At 40.8% G+C, this 22,281-nt stretch overlaps 1 protein-coding gene across 1 annotated transcript; it reads right to left on the bottom strand.

Annotated features, from left to right (window-relative positions):
- Positions 1-6: 6 nt before the first annotated feature.
- stk11 (serine/threonine kinase 11) lies at positions 7-22,114 on the bottom strand. The gene is made up of 11 exons (XM_034703352.1): positions 21,826-22,114; positions 20,106-21,071; positions 12,229-12,312; positions 11,948-12,037; positions 10,055-10,187; positions 9,563-9,699; positions 8,691-8,818; positions 6,926-6,983; positions 6,602-6,795; positions 1,557-1,801; positions 7-743 (listed from the first exon to the last, which is right to left on the bottom strand). Exons 2-10 carry the CDS (start codon positions 20,387-20,389, stop codon positions 1,593-1,595), a joined length of 1,317 nt encoding a protein of 438 aa, XP_034559243.1. The 5' UTR covers positions 20,390-21,071; positions 21,826-22,114; the 3' UTR covers positions 7-743; positions 1,557-1,592.
- Positions 22,115-22,281: the final 167 nt, after the last annotated feature.

A 22,281-nucleotide genomic window follows, 5' to 3' on the forward strand; every position in this document is an offset into this window, starting at 1 on the left:
AAAACAGCCTGTTTGGGACATATTTTATATAAATAATAATTAAAAAAATATTCATTGGAAAAGAAAAAAACGAAACTAAATGGAAATCAAAAATCCCCAACAGGTCAGCGTTGGTGGATCTCAAGGCTTCAGTCTGTCAGTCCGTTCACAAACCAGGTGCTTTCCCTTTCATCCAGCTCTGTACAGCATGCAGTTTTTTAATGTTGGTGGTAGTAGAGTACTATCATAATTATTCTCATCATAGATCTAAATATAGAATTATTCATAACTTTTGTCATTTTTTTTTAACCTCTTTAATTTTTTACACATCACAATGTGTCTTAAAAACCGCCATTAGGGTTCTGTAAAAACAAAGGAAGTCAAAGAAACAGAAGATGGGGGGAGGGTGTGTGTGTGAATGGAAGGGGGGGAGGGGGGGGGCACGGTTGATGGTGTCTGTAAAGTTCGGTGCAACACTTTGCCCTCCGAAGAGGATGAAGAGGAGAACTAGATGACAGAACTGGATGACAGGAGTTGATAGGAGCCAAAGTATGGGAGGAAAAAATCTTCACAGCCAGTGCCTCAGTCTCAGAGCAAAAAAGAACATTTCATGCTGTCCTCCTCCTCCTCCCCGTCACTTATATTGCCGCTTCAAAAAAGACTCTGCAGGCCAGTGGTCCAAGGAGGTACAGGGGCATTAACGTCAGCAGGTTTTTCCCACAACTGTGTGGACTCTGGACACAGAAGGACGGGGATAGATCAACCTGCGAGGGACAAAACCGGAGGACACATTATAAACAGACACCACATGGACTTTTATTTTTTATCATCATGTCATCACATATCCAAACCAAAAGTAAGTTAAAAGTAGAATGTTTCACAGAGTTAGGAAGTACTAATTTAGTGCTGTTAAAACTGAGAGACTCAGCTACCAGGTGAAAAAGAGAGAGACAAACATCCCACAGCCACTTTCTCTCAACCAGGGTGAGTCATCGCCTGAACAAATTAATACACAGCATCTCCTCTGCAGTGCACCCATGACAAACAGCCTCATGCTGTGAGTGGTTTGTATGAGAAAGAGACTGAAAGAGCAAATTGTGGGCGGGAACTAGAAAGAGAGGAGCACAACCTGTTAAACTGGTGTGGTATGTGTGCTTCAAACACGTATCTGCCTCATTTTTTTTTCCTAAATAAATCAGCCAATGACAACCCAACAGATAAAAAAAAAAAAAGAGAGAGGATAAATCCAAATGTTGCAAGACCAGCCCAGTTTAGATACCATGTTTCTGACTCTTTAAAGAAACCGCCCGTGTGTTTGCCCGGGTAGAGGTGGTGAGTCAGAGTAGTGCTATCTGAATATCAACACAGACTCCCTCTCACTGCACTGTGTTCCTCTACTCCTCCTCCTGCCGCCTGGCACTCATCTCTACATGTCTGTCTGTTCAAACTTATTCTCAACCCCCGTCTAACCTGTCCACCTTAATCTTTGCCCTATTTGGACTGTACTAAAATGTGTCCTCTAAGCACTACTGCAACACAGTTCAGGTAGACCTTTTGTGAACAGTCTGCACACTCACCAGGTGGGTTGTTGCAGAGGGAGAGAGGGGAGGGGGTCATTGCTGTTTGCAGGTGGAGAGCTTGCGGATCTTGCTGGCTGTGGAGACTCCTTTACGCGAGGGGTTTGATGACGAAGAGGATCGGCGTTCGGCTTTGGCCTTGCTGTTCAGAGCTCCCCCCTCTGTGCCATTCACACAAAGTGGCTTGGCAAGAGGTGGACTGTGGTCTGCGTTCCCCTGATCCAGATCTTCTTCGGCCACTTGTCCTAAAAAAAAAACCACACATATACCGAGTCAAGATCATCTCGCTCTCACACAGGTTTTAAGCAGACTGCTGCTTTATTGTTAAATTAGAGGTTAGAGCACGAGTGTTAGGGGTAACATTTGTATTATCAACAGCAGGTTTGCAGCTGCTGTAAAAACTGTTAACATGGTTTTTAAGAGGAGACCTTTGAAAAGTTAATTAGTCAGCAGCACGAGCAAAATGTCAGGTCATACAACCGTGAGAAAAAAAACAAGAGAAATACAACAACAGGAAATCTGCTGACTGACAAAACAAGCCCCAACCTCACAATTCACCAACAGTGCGTACACACAAACGTGCTTAAACTGTGCATACCAACTAGGGATGTCAACAATTAATCGTGTATCGATTCATTGATTGTTAAGAACTTATTCGACCGCAAACATCATGTGGTCTCATATTTTGTTCTGCTATCAGGGAGGTGTTTTAAGTTTAAAGCATGTTTTGATGTGGATCAGCTGACTTAAGGTGTTGCACACAGCAAAGACGCCTAGCTGGGGGCTGCGGCTGAGTGACAGGTCTCCATGAACGCTTTTTTTCTCCTCCGCCTGCGGACTGATTATGACCCGGTTGTGCTCCCGGCTGAAACCTGACTGTGTTCACACGCTTATTTTTCTCAATAAGAACAAGTAGACAGAAAACTGGACACTGTGAGTCTAAAATCTGTTTCTGTTCAGTTCACTTTTATGACTGTATGCCTGCAGAGATTATGAGCCTGCTTCACATGTTGATATTCAGCCTGTTTAACATTTTGATCTGTAGATATTCAATACTGTCAGTTATATACATTGTGTCGTGAAGGAAAGTTTGATTCAGGGGAAAAAACACATTTGGGATTGTTTTTCAAAAAGGAAAACGTTTAGTTTTTTTTGTAATGATCAATCGATAATTGATCGGTAACATTTCCAAAGATCGATCTAGGAAAGTACTTGAAATGTACATCCCTAGTACGAACGTTTGAAAGACAAATGTAGTATTCATCAATATACTCTTACTTGAATTTATTCTTACACTGCGAACAAAAATAGAACTTTCTCGGACCATACTTACGCACAAATGATGACGACCAACTTTCCCAGAAAATGTAAGCACATGCTCTTTTAACTAAATGCACGACATATTTAAACTACCTTCAGTAAAAAAAAAAAGCCCTTAATAGAATTCAATAATAAAAACTGTGAATTGACTTAATGTATTAAATAGCCATGAAATTGCAGCTTTTTCACCCTTATCATACGTAAATATTGAATCTTAAATTAAATACTTTGTTTACAATTAAAATATGACAATGCACAGATTAAAATGTCACATTTATGTTAATTCAATCATCGACCACTCCCACTAACAGTGCCATGAATGAGTGCATCTGTTGCCAAAACCAGTTGATTAGTTGGAGCCTATTTAAGGTCATGCAGTGAACAACATTGATTACAGTTTATGTCCAAGATATTAAACGATAGCAGATCTAGCCTTGCTTGAAGATATTCATTTTTAACAACAGCACTGTGGGATGCGTTTGGAGGCAGGAGCTCTAAGAAACGAATGGCTTGTTGGTGAGCATATTTATGTTATATTTCTAAAGTCTCTATCCTGTTTATTCTAAAATGTTGTTTTTAGGTGATCTGGGATATGGTCTTAAAACCTGGCTTATGACTCCATTTGCGAATCCTGAAACCCCACCAAGAGGTGCGCTATAACAACGTCCATGCCCACACGCGTGCTGTAGTGGAGCGCACATTTGGGCTGCTGAAGGCTCGTTGGATGTGTTTGGACACAGCTGGTGGCAAGTTACTCTACGCCCCTGAGAAGGTGTGCAAGATAATTCTGGCGTGCTGCGTTAATTAAATCAAATGAATTACCATTAGCTGACAGTTGAATATCATCACTTGATCCCTCATTTCAGGAACATATTCCTGATATGGAGGTGTCTCCAATAATCGCAGGCATTCTTTCATCCTGAGCTGTCAGATCAGGTGGTCCTTGTCCTCCTCCAGTTTCCTTCCTTCTTTTCTGTTCTGCTAGCCTTTTTTTTTGCGTCCACTTTAACATCAAACGATTTTTTCTTAACCTAAGCCACGGTGCGAACCTCAGGAGACACAGCATTAACAGTCTCAGTAAGAAACCCAGGCTTGGTTTTCTTGCCTCAAACTCACGCAACCATCACTTCTATTTCTGCCAAGGTGGAATTATTTAGTTTTTTCCCTTTTGGTGCCATCTTTAGCAACTTAGTTTTTCTCCAACTCAGCACTCTTGTCTTGCTGCACAGAACAGATGTCCTTATATGGAGGAATTGGGGCGTGGTAGTATGCTGATTGCAGGTTCGAGCACACGCCTGTCAATTTTGAATGATTCTGATTCACTGATATACGCAAGGAGGTCAGAACAAAATTGGCTGGTACGCCACGGTGTGTCATGAATCCGAGGTTGATTTTGCGTACGTACTTATTTCCTGCGCAGAGTGAGAACATTTCTATGAATGTATTAGTGAATGAGGCCCAATGACTTAATTTCAGCTACAGGTGTGCGTTCCTGTACATGAGCCTGAAACTTTAAATGTGTTCACACTCTGTAAACAAAACTAACACTGCAAGAGAAGCAATCAACTTCCTATTTAAGAGAAACACCAGCCCAAACAGTTGTTTGTCTTTATTACCACACACACTATTACTGCAGCATTCTGTGAGCAGCAGTGCTAAGCATGTGTGGGAGTGAATCCTGGAAAAACCATTCAGACTCCCACACCAAAACCTCTTGTACTGGACTATTTTTAGACCACTTCATTCACATTCTGCAGCTCTATTTGGTTTTTATGTGGGGCACCACTTCTTGATACCCGACACAGACTACTGCAGGGATTATAACCGGCTGTTGCCTAGCAACAGATAAAAGATCTGAATTCTGGGTGAAAAAAAAAAGAAGATAAAAAGATGAGTCAGGAAAAGGATTTAATCAAATTTGAAAATACAGTCATTATCTATTTACCAAAAATCAGTCAACAGTCTGGAAAAGCTTCACTACAAGAAACACCTCAGCTTCTTGTTCAATGACCTTTTAGAGTTTGAGACTTTAAGTCAAAGTGTTTCAGGCGGATGAGGGTATGTCGTCTTACGCAATCATCAATAAGTAACGATCATAGCTGTCCACCAACATTCATGGACTAGCATTCATAACATCTTTACTTAACTCATTGTGTTACATTTTGTGTAATGTGGTACTTTTGAATATGACACAAGATGGATAACGTGGGGGCAAAAAAAAGTCTGATTTAGGGACGTTTAAATACTATATTTTTAAACTTAAAATCAAAATAAAGTATATAATTACATAGAAAAAATAATCCCTCTCAGTTACCCTTCTGAACCTCTTCAGGTACGTTTCTTTGATAATCTTTCATTGTCAGGATGTGTCTGTTTGGGAACAAGGCAGAGCTAAAGCATGTAGGGGACAGAGAACACACACAGCTGGCAGGATGAAGAGTGCTTTGGCAACATTACATACATTCAAACTAAATCTTCACACAGGGTAGACGCCTATTTCTTACATTCAGGTTCTCTATGTCATTCCTACTCTTCTTCAACTGGCTCTATTGTTGCTCCACTCACTTGTTCTCACTCTGAGGCTCAGGTTGAAAATAAACACAACTAATCATATACATGACAAAACTTTTCACTTTCTATCACAACCCGCAGCTGGATTAGTACGGGGCCAGACCTCAGTCGGGGTACATTAAAAAACTCATTTCAGTCTTCATCTTTAACGACAGTCTGAGACACAAGTAGGGATGGGTACTGAATTCAGTACTTTTAAAGGTACCGACCGAATTCCGTCGGTACTACCGATTCACGTAAAATCAAACGGTACCATGTTTCGGTACCTAAACGCATCCTTGTGACTGTGAGGGAGTGGAAGAGGAGGCGATTTTCCATACGTTCACCCTGTAATAAAGTTCGAGACTGATCGGGTGAACGTCTCTGCTCTCTGTTCCTTGCATCTGCGCAGGAGCGTGCCAAACAGAGCTTGCAGCTGACGGGCACGCACACTCAGCTGCAGGAGGATTAAGTTGAGATGGACTCTCTTGCTCCGACTACCTGCCCTATTTATAACCGTTCCTGTGTGCGTGAATGCCCAACAAGCAAGTTGTGTGTCCTGTTATTATAAAGAGACAGTGAACTGACTTTTCCCGTCCGCAGGCATTCACGTGTGTTAATTGATAAACTCGCCACGAGCACGTGTCAGCTTATATATCTAATCACCTATATAATCCTGTTTCTGTTCATTTCATGTTAAATTAAATAAATATGTAAAATTTTAAAATTTTGAGATTTTATTATTAAACAAATAAACATTTATTACCACATAAACACATAAAAGTACCGAAAATTGGTACCGTTGAGTACCGGTACCGATTCTCAGTTACCAGGTATTGGTACCACATCGGTTCAAATGTGAAAGGTACCCATCCCTAGACACAAGTAAGTGGTTATGTGTAGGATTGCAGTTGCAAACAACAGAGCAATGTCTTTCCCGGCTTTTTGTAAGAGAGATGTAACTGTCATCACTGATGTGGAGGAAGCGGCTGACAATGAGACAGCAGACAGACAGCTAATTATCTTCTCAAAGTCAAATGGGAGGAATAGAGGACTAAACAAAGTGCATGTATTATTCCCTATCATAACCCAACATTCAGGGAAAAAACCATCAACAAAACATTTCAAACCCAGCCCAAGTTCAGCTGTACACAATGATTCCAGTCCCCCCTCACCTGGCACTGTGAAGTCCTGAGTGTATATGATCTCATCCTCTCCGTCGTAGAGCTCATCGTCGTCCTCCTCTGTGTAGCCGTGCAGATCCTCCAGGTAGGGCACCACCGTCATACTCCGCCAGGGATCCCTGCTCTCTGCGCTGGCAGGGATGGGCACAGGGGGCTCAGATGGAGGGTGTTTCTTACGCACCCAGCTGGAGAAAAATTAATGTTAGACACAAATTAGCCAGGAATAATGCTTCTTTAAAATGTACTGTAGATAGGGACTTATAAATGTGCACTTCATCCACATTGTCAAATTTGATCTCTTACAAAATCACTCACTTGTGTTGCCTTATGTTCTGTATGGAAAACCTCTTGGCGGGGTCATACTCGAGCATTCCTGACAAACAAACGTCATAAAGGTTAATCAAATCGGAACAATCCTGGACAATTTCCACACACGCATCTCTCTGTCAAGTGTTTAACATAAAATGGTGGGAGGCTGCAGAGGCTGTGAGTGGTGAGCCGACTGCACGCAGACAATAAACTCATCCTAGGAAGATAAATGAATGCACGTTATAATCTCCTTCATCACTGCGTATCGAGGCATCCTGCAAAGCTTGAGAGGCAATGAGGTACAGTAAGGAAACATCAGAGAGAGAGAAGCCTAAACAGCTGTGCCAATGTAAGGAAGATTTTGTTCCTTAATTATCATAATGTGGGCTGATTCTGTGGGAAAAGCAGAGTGTCTGAGTGATAAGGCGGCAGTGATGCAGTGCCTATCCAGACCTAATAATGTAATTGTCTCCCAGTAGGCAGAGAGGGGCAGCATGCAGAGTGCTGATAGTAGTGCTGCGCCTGCTGAAGGACACCTTTTGTGGCGCTGGGCTTATTTTAGACCATGTAATTATGGACTGACTATCTCTTAGGTGCTGCGTCATCACACACGGACGTCACACGCTCACACAAAATGGGGGATGGGGGACCGATGAGTTATCCCAGCACCAGAATGTGGTGTTTTTTCCCTTAGTCATGGTTCACAGACAAAGAGACAGTACTTAAATCCTCCCTGTGATACAAATAACTCTAAAATAGAAGACAATAAGACAGTTGTTGGCTACTCCAAAAATAACCATCACAAGATTCTCTTAGATTTTACGGATATACTTTTACTCTGAACAGTCGCTCAGTGGCAGGAGCATTGCAGCATTCTTCTTGGTGAAAAAGCAATGCCTGACTGAGGTCTTTAGTATTCTGCTTGTGGCTCAAGATCAATGGAAACTACGTCAACAGCTGAAGGGATTTCTACAGTTTGGAGGGAGCCTCCTGTGTTGAGGAGTCACCGTGACTTTAAGTGTTACAGCACCACCTACTGGACATACACAGAAAATATCACAATATAAAAAGAAGGGGTATTTGTATTTTATGACTGCTCTCACAACATACCTGACCAATTAAGTTTCCCCTATTTATAATTCAAAAGGCTAAATGCTGAAATTAGAGCAAACCTGTTCACTACTGAAAACAAATGCCTGACGTAGTCTGACGCAGGTATACACTATAGACTGTATAAAATATAGACGTAGTATCCCTGATGTCACCCATCTGTTTCTGAAGCGCTGTTTTGAGGCCAATCGGTGGCGGCAGCCATATTGCTGCTGTCGAGCGATTGTGACGTAAAGAGGTGGGCTTTGAGCCTCCTAGCCAACAGCTACAGTGTTCCCACCTGTCAATCAAGTCAGCTGTGCCTCTCATTGGAAGACTAGTAATCTCAATATCTTCGAAATTGCCGCATTAGAAATAAATTCGACCCCCTCACAGTGTGTGCCGATCGAAAGATGAGCTATCCAGACTACACTCGTCTTTTGTACCAGACTGTAAACATGTTTATTTCTGCTGTAAAGATCGTCTTTTTTTAATTGGTATGTCTGTGGTTTCCGGTACTTCCGGAGCCAGTGGATCCTCAATGAACTGCAGTTTTTAGCACTTCCGCATTGGACTCATATTTTTTAGACCGAAGGTTGCCGCTTGGTATACACTGATGTATGCATGTAATACTACACCCTTCAAGCTTTATGTTAAACATTTAGCTCTAAAGCACTCTCACCTCGCAGCAGGTCCGACAGGAGGGGTCCACACTCCTCAGGAATAGTGTAGTCACCTTTTCCAATGTTCTCAAATAGCTTATAGATGTTGTCCCCTTCAAATGGATATAGACTAGTCGTAAGGTTGTATCTGAATGGAGTGAAGCAGAAGTCAACAAATTCTGTTAGTGCACCATAAACTGTACGTAAAAGAAAATGTCTTCTTCATGTTCAGTTGGAGAACTCCCTGGGCCTCAACGAGTTTGTTTACCAACACCAGCAGAGTCAGTAAGGGTGGCAAGCAGTAGAGGAGGTTGCATCACCATCTGGTTGAAAAATACTTTAACCAACTTCTCTGACAGTACATTCCAGGGCAGGGTGTCAGAGCAGCTGATACACTGGAGTCATGTTGTCTGACATCGTGCCACACTCCGTTTCTATCACCCTACAGTCAGTTTTGTGGTCTTAAATGGATTCTAAGACTCTGTTGGTGAAGTTTAGAGCCTGCAATGCTGATGCACTTGCATTTCTTTGAGTGCAATGGTGCTGATAACTTGCACAGTGAAATCTGAACTGATGGTTTCAATCATGCAGTTTTAGGGCAGCACAGCTTATTAGTGTTATAACTCACTGTTCTCTAAAATGTAACAACATATTTTGATATTTTATAACTACAGTTTGTCAATACCCAACAGTATGCCTACATACTGCATGCCTTGTCAAACCTCTCTGTATCTTGTTGGTATGTGAATTCATTCCTTTATATCCTCCTAATGAAATGGGATAGGAAAGGAGGGCGAGGTCCCACAATCTGATTGTTCCAGGAAAGAAAACAACTTAGCTAATGTTGTGTTTTTTAAAAACTGTGCAGTTTAAACCTGTTCAGACTACTCACAGTGTTACTCCAGCAGACCAAATGTCCACTTTAAACCCTGAAAAGGTGTCCAGTCCGTTTGCGATCTCTGGAGGCTGGAAGGCCGGAGAGCCCTGACTGGTGCGACAAGTGTCATCCTCTGCAAATGGGTGAAGGGCCTGAAACATTTTAAAAGAAAGAGATGAGTATGACTTTGGATTAGATCTTTCTACTGAACATTAAACAATATTAATTACAACACAAGTGGATAAGCACCAGTAACTATATTTAGATCACATAAAATGACTGTGTCTCACTCTGGGTCAGTGACAGCGCCGTTTTACTCCAGAGAAATTAACAAGTAGAATACAATAATAACAATCCAATAACAATAACACATATTGAATGTTTATGTTCAAGCCCCATTACAAACTACTATCAATAAAGGAATGATTAGATGTTTGACTAGCTGAATTCTGGTAGTCATGTTTAATGAAAGAAACAAAGTCCCTCGGTTTTGCAGCTTGAGCTCACCTCTGCTACTCCCAGGTCGGAGATCTTAAGTGCCCCGTCTGTGGTCAGCAGCAGATTCCCTGGTTTAATGTCTTTGTGAACTATTCCCTGGCTGTGCAAATATTCGAGGCCATCTAAAAGTTGGCAAAAGTACCTAAAAAGTGAACAGAGTTGTTACTGGAAAGAAGTGAAAGATGAGAGGATGCTGTTCTATATCTCTGTGGTCAGATGAAACAGTCGGACCTTGACTCAGTCCTTAAAGTGCAACTTGTAGGTTAGAGACTCGGATGAATCAATGGGTAGGAAAATTATTTTCCAAGTTTTTATTTAATGAATGTATGGATTAATTAACTACAGTAACTTTTGGTGTTATTTTTGAAAGTATTATTTTACTCCCACGTCAAAAACTGTCAACCAGATGTGACACAGAATCAGGGAGTCCTGCCGGTTAAGCTAATGTTCAACTTAAATAAATATGGATCTGAATGGCAGTCTGGTTAATACGAGGAAGAAATGATTGTTTTTAAACTAATAAATAGTAGAACTATAAAGATATCATCATGCTTATAATTTTTGTTTATTTCACTGTCACTTCAGTCTGTAATTATCCTCCACTCTGCACATAATCTTAGCTCACTCTGTGTCAGTGTCTGTGTGCGTGTGCATGTGTCTGTCTGCATCTTTGTCTTTTTTCAGTGTGATGTGAAGGAGAGAAACAGACAGAGGAACAGACAATTAAGGAGATACGGTGATATCAGTGCCCAATACTTTGCTTTATAGGTGTTGGTGTTGGAATAGTCAACTTCCTACTATGCAAAAAAATATAAATGCATAAAGAAATAAAAAAGCTTTTAAGTGGCTTAAAATGCCCTCTTTCGTCTAAATGTGCGCCCTTATGTCTTGTTAAACATATAGAAACAATTATCAACTTTCTCAGCAGCTATTTTCAGATTTATTCATGTAAAAACTTGAACCTGCAAGTTTGATTTTTTAAGCGCCAGTGACTTTTAGGTGGTGATCACATATAGGGTTGCAAAATTACAGGAATTTTCAAAGTTGGAAACTTTCCATGGGAATTAACGGGAATTTATGAGAATAAACCAGGATTTTACTAAATTGAAGGTTGGCTCTTAATAGGGAACTTAAATATAGTTGGGGGAAATATATTTTAGCATAATCCTGACTAAAACAACCAGATTTCATGAAAGTACAGTTGAATATCTACACTATTTCTCAATTACATGCACATAGCACACTGCTTACTGCAGGGCTATTGAGACCACGCCCCCTACATGCAGTGTGCATTCCTCCATCAAATGCACAGATGATTTCTAGAATCCTGCAGAGGCTTGAGAAGCCTGAGGGAAGATGCTTTTTTACTTGCATGTTGAATGGCACTTTTATGGGATTGCATTTTTGTTAATTTTTGAATGGGTTTGGTCGGATTGATGAGTAATATTTAACTCAACATTCATGTTTTTGTTCTTCAATGAAATAATTGATTGTTCAATACAATATTGAACACTTGATAAAGTTCTACTTACAAATAAATCTGTTTTAATTGTATTATTTTGGATGGATGTCTGTAACAAAACAAATATTTATGTTTGGATATGATGCCTTTCCATTAAATTACCCTCAATTCCCAGTAAATTCCTATAATTCCAATAGAAAGTTTCCAATTTTTAATGTTTCCAAAATCTCACAAGCTTAACTTCCTATCGAAATTTAATGGAAAATTTCCCAGAAAGCTACCGGTCAATTTATTGTAACAGTAGAGGCCTTGCAGTCTTTCTTGAATCTAAACTTAGGTTTGGAGCCATGACTGCAGTGAGACTCAAACTAAATTTAGCAGAGGCACTGAGAGAAAGAGGGAGCAGATGGGGGGAGGGAGGGGGGAAAACAGAGACTTACCCGTGAGCTTGAAATACTGGAAACCTTTTTTCTGGGACGCTGTCCAGCATTTCTTGCATCCCACAAACGCAATACTCCATCACCATATACGTAGACTGGAGTCAAGGGGATTTGCCAAACCAAACAAACAGATCCTTTAATAAAGTGGGCAAACAATAAAGCTGGCCACTTACAATCAGAAATATGTAACCACAGAAATGACCCCCACTATGAGTAGCATTTATTGTCTGCAATGACTGTGTCATTAATTATCTAAAACCATCTCAGCAACATAAGGATATATTTTCTGCTTCTCTTCATTATAGAGCACGTCCACCAGCTGGATCACATTCTTGTGTTGGAGTCTTCTTAGCAGCTGAATCTCTCTATATATGGACACAAGAGCAAAAATAACATGTAAGGGATTGATTAGGCAAATATCAAGGCAGAGAGCTGTTTCATGAAGCATTGGCCTGGGCTATGTGAATGTTGGCGATAGACCAGCTGCCATACAAAGCACTGTTTTACTGTGTGATACTAGCACAACTGTAGAACTGGTTTACAACATTTCTAATGAGCATTGAGCTGAGGTGAAGAAGGCAGTCAACTCATGTCACTTATCATCACTCACATTAGTCAGTCATTATGTTTTGATTTCTCATTCATCACCAACCAATAACGAAACTTGTGTATCCATTAAAAATGAAGAGCTAAAGCACACGAGAGACTCTTTAAAAAGACGATCTCAGGAAACAGAGTTGCAGGAATGATACTGCAAGGCTCGATTTGCCTGACTGCAGCAGCAGCAGTGAATTACAGCAGACCCATAAAAGCAGAGATTCTGACAGATCACTTTGCTATCTATGGAGAAGGAGTTTAAATCAGCAGCTGAACCACCAGGAGACTCAGCATTCATCAGAGCGCTGTGAGAGGGGGCGCTAATGAATTTGGACTGGATTGGAAGGAGCAAAGACAACAAAACGGACATCCCTGGATACGTTTCCCACAGCCACGACATACTACTGCTACAATCACACTAGTCAGCTTTACTGTGCTACAGTTGTGAGTGTGTGTTTGTATTAGCGATGCACGATATTATCGGCATGTTATCGGTATCGGCCGATATTGGCTTAAAAATTAACGCCAGCACGCCGATATCCATCCATCCATCCATTATCTTAATCGCTTATCCCGTTAGGGGTCACGGGGAGCCTATGCCAGCTGGCTTCAGGCGGAAGGCAGGGTACACCCTGGACAGGTCGCCAACCTATCACAGGGCTAACACAGAGAGACGGATAACCATTCACACACACACTCACACCTACGGACAATTTAGAGTGACCAATTAACCTGGTAAGCATGTTTTTGGACTGTGGGAGGAAGCCAGAGTACTCGGAGAGAACCCACGCATGCACAGGGAGAACATGTAAACTCCACACAGAAAGGCACCCGCCCGGCCGGGGATCCGAACCAGGAACCTTTTAGCTGTGAGGCAACAGAAATAAACACACTGCACCACCATGCAGCCCAACACGCCGATATCCGCCGATATAATTAACGGATAAAATAATGGGCTGCTGCACACATGTTGGGCCCATGTCTGAAGTTAAATTTGAATTTAAGCAGCAGTCTGTAAGGTACATGTAGCTGACTAATTGAGGCACATTTACTGTCAAAGAGTAAACCATTTTATTTAATTTGGGTTTAACTGCTGTACAGTTGCACTTTTCACATGTTCCCTGTGAACAGAGGTTAGGTTTACTTACTATGTCAAATGTGAAATTGGCCAAATTTGCCCTGGTTGTGTTGTTATGATTGTCTCCGGGAGAGCATCACTACAGTTTTAAGTAGGATGTATCTTTTTGTATGAATTTTGTTTTGAAGCAATTGTCATTAATAAATATACAGTTTTAAGTATTAAAGTATTTTTCTTATTTTGCACAAGAAATAAATATTACATAACAAATGTGATAAGAGTATCATCATAATACTGTACGCTAATTCCAATGCAGAAGAAAATTGATGATCTCTGCAATTAGGTATGCGGGAAAAAAACATCAGTATCAGTAATCGGCTAAATAAGTTGTAAAATATCGGCATATCGGATATCGGCAAAAAATCCAATATCCTGCATCCCTAGTTTGTATTAATGCAGAGCCCAAAGAAGAAAGATGCTGATACACTGTGACTCGAAAATCTGCTGTACCGTTTGAGTCATGTCATGCTTTGTACTTATAAGACCAAGACATTCAAGACAACGGTAATGATGGCATTAATTCCCCTCCTCAAATGTTACATATTTAGCAGCAAAACCCCAAACTGTGTCTGACATCATATAGGCTCAATGTGCATGTAGAAGAGTTCTGTCTATCAACATAGCATAACAAAAGAGTTAAAACCATGCACACACAAGTGAATGCATGTTTTGATCTGTGTGAATACTAAGAACTGTGCTTTTAGAGAATATGTTTTTCACCTCCTGGAACCCCCCATTAAATTTAAGGTATTATGCAATAACACTTCAAAGCTTCAAAGGATGTGCCTGAGTTGAAGAGAAATAAGATTCTCGTGGCCCGTACAGAGTTGGGGAATAAAGATTCTCCTTTTTTCTTTGACGTAATCTAAATAAACACTTTGGAGCTTCTCTATCCCTTATCAGCCTTCAGTTTATGAGCTGTGTCAGTGCTCTGCCTCATACACAATCTTACCCCTGACAAATGGATATTCAGAGCCGAGTCAGAGCCGAGTCAGCCCCTCACTTGCAAACGGATGCACACAAGCAGTTACTGCTGCATCACTGCACTGGTAAAAAAAACCCAACAAAAAACAGAGCCACCACAAACACACATAAGAGCATAACTATGATTGCCATGTGGTATGGCGTAATTAATAACCTTGATCGAAGCTGCTCATCTCTGCAGATGACATGTGGACAATATAGCAAACCCAGCTGCATCTGCACCACTACATGTTTCCATAAAAGCAATCATAACACAGAGGCTCAGTGACTGCTGCAGTCCATCTGCAGTCTCTGAGTGCAAATCGGTGCTGATGGACCTTGTGCGCTCAAAACCTGCAGGCAGCAGAGCTTTAAGGATTTGAGGAATCAGCGATATGGCAGCTCCTCTGGCACAAAGTAGCCGCATAGTGACTTGATTAAAGTCTGCATCACTACTATGATGGTCAAGGTTTTGTGTATGGTACATTCATAGACTGTATAAATAATGGACGTAGTATCCGTGACGTCACCCATCTGTTCCTGAGCGCTGTTTTGAAGCCAATTGACAGCGGCAGCCATATTGGAAATGCGGAACTCTACCAGGCAGTGTGACATAAAGGGGCGGAGTTTGAGCCGCCTAGCCAACAGCTATGTGTTCCCGTCCGGGAGTCAAGTCAGTCATGTCCTTATTTGGGCAAAAACTTGTAATCTTAATATCTTCTGAACTGTCATGTTAGAAAAAAATTCACCCCGTACAGTGTGTGCTGATAGAGAAATTATCTACGTAGAGCCATGCCTTTTTTTAAACCAGGTTGTAAACATGTTTATTAATGCTGCAAAGATTGGTCTTTTTTGAATTGGTGTGTATGTGGTTTCCGGTGTTTCTGCAGCCAGCCTCAAGCGGATTCTCAATGAATTGCAGTTTATAACACTTTCGCATGGGCTTCATAGTTTGAGACCGGAGGTTGCCGCTTGATTTTCATGTGTCCGTGTGCACTACTGTCACGAGGGCTCGGCATTCCAGGAGTGTTGCCGTAGAAACAGGAGTGGCATTGCTCAAATCAGTGCCAGAATGAGCATGCCCATCCCTGTGGCAACCCTGACAAAGCAGGAAGTGTTTGGCAGACAGGAATGCTAAACAGAAGCTGAATGGAGAAGCTGAGGGGCTACTATGGCATCCACTCACAGACAAGCCTTCACTGAGTCCTCAGGCCGGGACACATAAGGTCTCCACCAAATGAAACACATGCACACATCAAGACACACAGCAGTGATCTAACTCAAGGACACAGCCGTGTTGCCTATCACTGCAGCTTTGCCCTAAATATATAAATAAAGCCAGGAAGTGAAGGAAACAGACACCTCTGAGGAGAACTAAGTATGGAAAGGGCTCCAGATTATCCAACCTGTTTTTTCTGAGAGAAGATAAGTAAGTGAACGTCCCTTTGTCAGCAGTAACAACTTTGAGACCATGCTGATATTTGTTATCAGTTCTGAACATGACAGTTACTCACTATTCTTCTCAGAAAAACGGCTCAACCTGCCGAACCATAAAGGATTTGCCACAACACATTTTTACATTGTTGTAAGTTATTAGAGCTGCAAAGCTCAATCGTCATTTTTCAAGAAGAAATGTTAAATGTTAGCTGGTTTCAGCTTCTTAACCCTCCTGTTATGTTGCGGGTCAAATTGACCCTTTTTAAAGTCTATTTTAGGCAATATATGCCTTCAAAACCAGCTAAATGCAGCATGTGACAGAAAGGGTGTTGTGTTAATTTATCAACATCACTTCATAAAAAAAAAATCAATATGTAAAATGAAATAAGCAAAAATCTATGTCATGTTGAACTATTGTATTTATATTTAGGGCTTTCCAAAGTACATTAAAAAAGTTAACATAAATTTTAATGAAAAATTAGTGAGTTATCCTCAATGAACCATGATCTGTGAGAATTAAAGAACACCAATGGACTAAATCTTGATTTAAATGGTAAGTGATGGAGTTAAAAATGAGATTAAAGTAATGAGTATTGGGATTTTTTTTGGTTCTGACACTTTTTGATAATTGAATTTGATAAGGTCAAATGGACCCAGGAACATTATTGCTGTTCCAGAGAAACGAACATAACAGGAGGGTTAAAGTTATAATTTGCTGCTTTTCTTTGAGATTCATGGCCATAGATAAAGAGTCTCTAGGTTTCAGACTGTCAGACAAAATAAACTATTTGGACTTTTGGAAAGTTAAACATGTTTTTTTTTCAAACTCTTATGACATTTTGAAGAGCAGATGGATCAATATGAAGTACTTGTTAGAGGCAGGCCTTTAAATAATTTCTGTGTAGCTTTCCGTTTTGTGACAATAAGTTAGCCTTCGTCTCTAGTAGCAATTATCTTTCACAAAACATTAGGGTTTCCATAGTTTCTCTTTTACAAGTTTAATTTCCACCTTTACGTCACTCACCAAACCGTCATGTGACATGTTTTCAACCCAGGCAACAGTTGTTAAATGCAGTGTCTACTCCACAGCACCTTTCAAGCTGTAATAGGGCTCTTGATGGCCTCTCACAAGAGGTGCATTTCGACCAAGAGTTCCAGGGTCTTTTAGCCCCCAGAACTACTTTTTCCGGAACTAAAAGGTTCCTGTGCCCCCATTGTTGTCTGCGTTTTGACCGCGGGGTGAAGTCCCGGGTAGATTGTGCAAATCAGGCCAGTGATGTATGGAGAAAAAAAATTATATTAAATAATATTTTGAAATCTTAATAAATAACTAAACTAGTATATATTCCCAGGAACTCCCTCTGTGTTTCTACAACTGTGTTAACTCCACAAACACTGTTACGTTCAACTGCAAGTCCAAGGACCTTTGAAAAGTACTACCCCCTAAGCAGGGGCTTTTCAGGGGGAGGTTAACTACCCCTGAACTAAATTTAGACCCTGGTTGCTCTGGTCGAAACGCTCGTAGTTCAGGGGTTAAGTCCATAGTTCTGGGGTAAAGTTCCTGCGGTCAGAAAACGCCTAAGGACTCTTTTTAGAGGGATTTTTGTATGTGATAACCTTGTCTTGACAACTGAGTCTTGGAGGCGGCAGGCTTTCTTATTGGTACTTCAAATAACAATGTCGCAGATCATCTTGAAATACTCTCTTGTCTTCATGATTAATGACTTTCTGATTGAAGACATCTCAGGCCAACTTCTCTCTAACAGCAGTGTGTGTCATTGTAAAGGGACTAAATATGCAACAAACTATTGTGCGGTTTGAGTTTGCAATTTTTTATTGTTTTCACTCCGAAATTAAAAGAGCCCTACAGACATCAATTCAATTTTCTCCCAACCTCATCGTGTTAATAAAGGGTGGATAAGGCTGCTAGTGCTCTTTAAATGTGTTCGAGTGAGAGAAGCAATATGACTGAAGGGTCTCAGTGCAGTCAGCTGCTGCTGAAAGACTGCTTTCAGTCTCAAACTTTAAGTTGTCTTTCTTTGAATGGTTACCACAGTATCTAGTAGAGTAAAAATGAAGTGTGGATATCAGATAAATACAAACTACTGCAGTATGGACCCACTAAACGAGTCTTAGCGACCTGCCACCACTCTTGATCATCCATCAGTCCTTCCCTGCCGTCTGGACTGCAGAATAAAACGCTGTCTCTCTCAGTGAACTCATTTGACAGTTTTCTAAATCTTCCTCTATAATTAGCGCAGTCCCTCAGTGAGAGGCTAGAGTAATATTTAATAAAGTCCTCTGTGATTAAAACTTGTGATACTCATCCGGTAACAGGGAGCGCAGAATAAAAAGTTTGGATCTAGATAACAATAACAGCAAATGGCATTCAGTTACAGACCTCATCCAATCAAACACTTTGAGATCTATTATCAGCTTTACAACTAAGATTTAAAGAAAAAGATGCATGGGACATGTACTACTCAATATAACATGATTCAAGGTAGATTATTCAGAAGTATTATATAAATCTTGAGATACACTGGCACAACTTAGTCATTTTTTACTTTAATACTTCCTCCTTTACCTCAGTTATATTTCTAGTGTTTGCAATGTTTACCAAACAATCCATCTATTGTGTCTATCAATCAATCTAAATCAATCTCACTGTCTAAACTTCAGATGTATCCTTCTCTTCCCTCCTTTACTCTGGCACTCTCTTCTGATTGTTTAATCCTGAAGCTCCTACTTGCCTTATGATGACTACTGAATATTTACAGAATGGAAAAGCTCTGTGTTTGTTTTTTACAGGCTGGGACTCTATACACATGGTCACATAACATTCAGATCTACCTAATAAGTAATTAACTGTTCGATTAACTCTATTGATATAATTATTACGTACTGATGCTGGTAGAAACGTTTTTTACAATTAGAAATATCCTGATTTAGAATCATAGACGGTATAACATATGGACGTAGTATCCGTGGCGTCACCCATCTGTTCCTGAGAGCTGTTTTGAAGCAAATCAATGGCGGCAGCCATATTGGAAAGCGTGCTCAACCAGGCAGAGTGTGACGTATAGAGGCAGAGTTTGAGCCTTCTAGCCAACAGCTATGTGTTCCCGTCTGGGAGTCAACTCAATCATGTTCTTATCTGGGCAAAAACTCGTAATCTTAATATCTTCTGAACCGTCGCGTTAGGAAACCCCCCCCCCCCCCCTACAGTGTGTGCTGATAGAGAGGTTAGCTATGTAGAGCCAAGCTGTTTTTTGAACCAGGCTGAGAACATGTTTATTGATGCTGCAAAGATCGTCTTTTTTGAATTGGTGTGTATATGGTTTCTGGTGTTTCTGCAGCCAGCCTCAAGCAATTTCTTGATGAATTGCAGTTTATAACATTTCTGCATGGGCTTCATATTTTGAGATTGGAGGTTGCCGCTTGTTTAGAATATGAATTTATAAATTAAAACTAGAGTTTCATTCAGGCTAATGCTTCAGACAATGAAGTTCTGACTTGATGCAGGGAAGCAGATCATCTAGTGTCCTCAGTGCACACCATTTGAGTCAAACACAAAGTACGTGTGGTTTGAAAACTTTGTGATGGATGATGTGCTTTGTTATGGGTGATGCAGCTTATATGCCAGAACAAATAGGCTACAAAACCTAAACCTGAAGAGGTCACAATAAAAATGCCATATAAGGTTATTAACCCGAACAAGATATTGATAAATCAACAAGATATAACTACCCTATCAATTCCATGTACTTCAAGGGAAATATTTGAGTAATAAGAATGATGTAAGTTGAGAGTTCAGAACAAGAAGTTGTGGTCAATAAAACACTTCCATTATTAAGGGTAACTGATTCATCTCTGGCTGAGAATATTCTGTATCTGAACATACAAAACAAACAGTGTACAGGTGGAAAATCAATGGCACCAGTGTTATGACTTTGACTGCCAGAGTGCAGAGAAAAAAGGAGATGATGCAAAAAAGATTAATAAAACCCAAAACACACTCACTTTTTCACATTGGCTTCTCCATTGGGAATCCGTCTCAGCTTCTTCTTCTTCAGTATTTTGACAGCCCTGCGACAAAGTGTTTCTGAGTCCAGCATCTCTTTCACTTTGCCATAAGATCCTTCTCCCAGCAGGTCCCCCATCAAGTACTTTCCTATAAGCTTTGCCCTCTTTCTCCGGGGCTGGTAGATCACCTCCGTAGAGTCGATGCGGTGAATGAAAGTATCCATCTCCATCAGTTCATTTTCATTGAGATACTCAAGATGATGCAGCTCGCCGGTACTCATGACTAGTTCAGCAGCCGCAGCTCAAGCTTCCTGTGCAAAACTGTTTGCAAATAGTTATGATTGCTGCTGGAAAGTAATCCACTGGTAACCTTTCAGCTCTGAGCTGAGTATTTTAATTCCAAAAGCTGGAATACAGATTAATTACAAAATACTGAACCTGTGAGAGGGAGTAATCAGGCCTGAGAGCTGAGGGGGGAGGTGTGGGATCGATCCCAATATTGTAAACACTGAGGCTCTTTTTTACTCCATATATGTGCAAACAAGGGCAAGAAAGCAGTTGGGTCCAATGCTAAGTTAGCGCTTCAGTTTTGCATTTTGTTCTACATCTGTAATGAGTACAGTCGAATAGAAATGAGAAAAATGTCACTCTCAAAATGATATCCCTCCTAGCTTAACTCTATAGCACTTGTACGAGTTTAATACTATACAGCCTTAGGTCCAGTCTTGTTTCAAGGCCATGCAGCACAGCATTTCTGTCAAAAGGTCCATGCCTCAAAGCATAGTTTTCTCAGGAGACACGTGTGTACAGCTGGACAGGATCCAAGCACATCTACAGCCAAACGCATGCAGCAGTATCAGCCCAACTTCTGGCATCAGCCCGGCTCCTGAAGATCGGCTGAGCCATCCGATGTGTCAAACCCTCTCCTCAGGTCTCCTCCATGCTCCTCCTGCTGACTGGTGCCTGTAAACGAGGGTCATTAAAGAATTATCGATGATGCTATACTCCTCCTTATCTCTCGCTTTTTGAACAGAATCCCCCAGATTTGGTAAACAATCTGTCCAGACATTAACACTTGACCGGTTCCCCGCACTGAGCTTTAACGTGCACAGTTAACCAATGACAAACATGTGTATATTTACCAACCTATCTACTTAAATTAATCACATCAGTCTAAGAGTTGCAGCTGATAAAGTCGCTCGGATTGAAAAAATCATATCAAGAGTCTTGTCTGTTAGCTAGCTTAAAGGCTAGCGTAGCATGTCTGCTTGAATGAACTAGCATACCAACATGAACTCTCGCTATTTGCTTCTTTGACTTGCGCACCTTTGTCCCCCACTGTGTATTTTTTTATTCAAGAATCTGCATTTAAACAGTCTAACCTTATTTGTTGTACATGGGGACTGACGGAGAGCAAATAGGGACAATATCCGAAACGTCGTCACACATTTATTGCTAACGCTGGTTGTGCAGCGCTAGCTAGTTAACTTCACCTCATCTGCCGGTGAAACAGCGATATTTGAGTGTGTGGCTTTACTTCATCATTTTCAGCTAATTAAAAATCTCGAATTACTCCTTACTTACAAATAATACTCCAAACAATGGTAAAAATAAAAAATATATACAGCCAGCTAACGCAGGCTAACCGGATTCCAATGTAAATCGCTAGCTGGATAGTTAACAGGCCAACTAGTTAACTTCTGGTTCCGTGTCTCACCTTGATCTGGGTGGATATCCTTCTCCTGTCTTGATAGATTTTCCTGCTGTCGTGACGGTCCAACTTGAACAAGAGTTCCACTTGGGGTCTAGTGAAATACCAGTGAAGATTTCGGACTCTTCGTGTTACTCTTGCTTCTCAGGTTGTCGCCATCTTGTTTACCTCCCCCCTCCTCGCGTTGACAGACCATACGTTAATGCGTCAAATCAAAGTTTTCATCCTCCACACATACCAACCAGACATATAGTGTATCTTTTAATGCATATCTAATTTCGTGATCTGCTCCTACTTATTACATGTTGTGAAATATTTATAGTAAATACTTCCAGGATGATATCCAGTGGTGGACAGTAATAAAGTAAATGTACTTGAGTACAGTGCTTAAAGGCCCTGTGAGGAGTTTTGAACTGACAGAGAAACAGACTAAAAATGATACTGATGCCTCTTTATAACCTT

Source organism: Notolabrus celidotus, chromosome 15, assembly GCF_009762535.1.
Source record: "Notolabrus celidotus isolate fNotCel1 chromosome 15, fNotCel1.pri, whole genome shotgun sequence".
Taxonomy (NCBI): domain Eukaryota; kingdom Metazoa; phylum Chordata; class Actinopteri; order Labriformes; family Labridae; genus Notolabrus; species Notolabrus celidotus.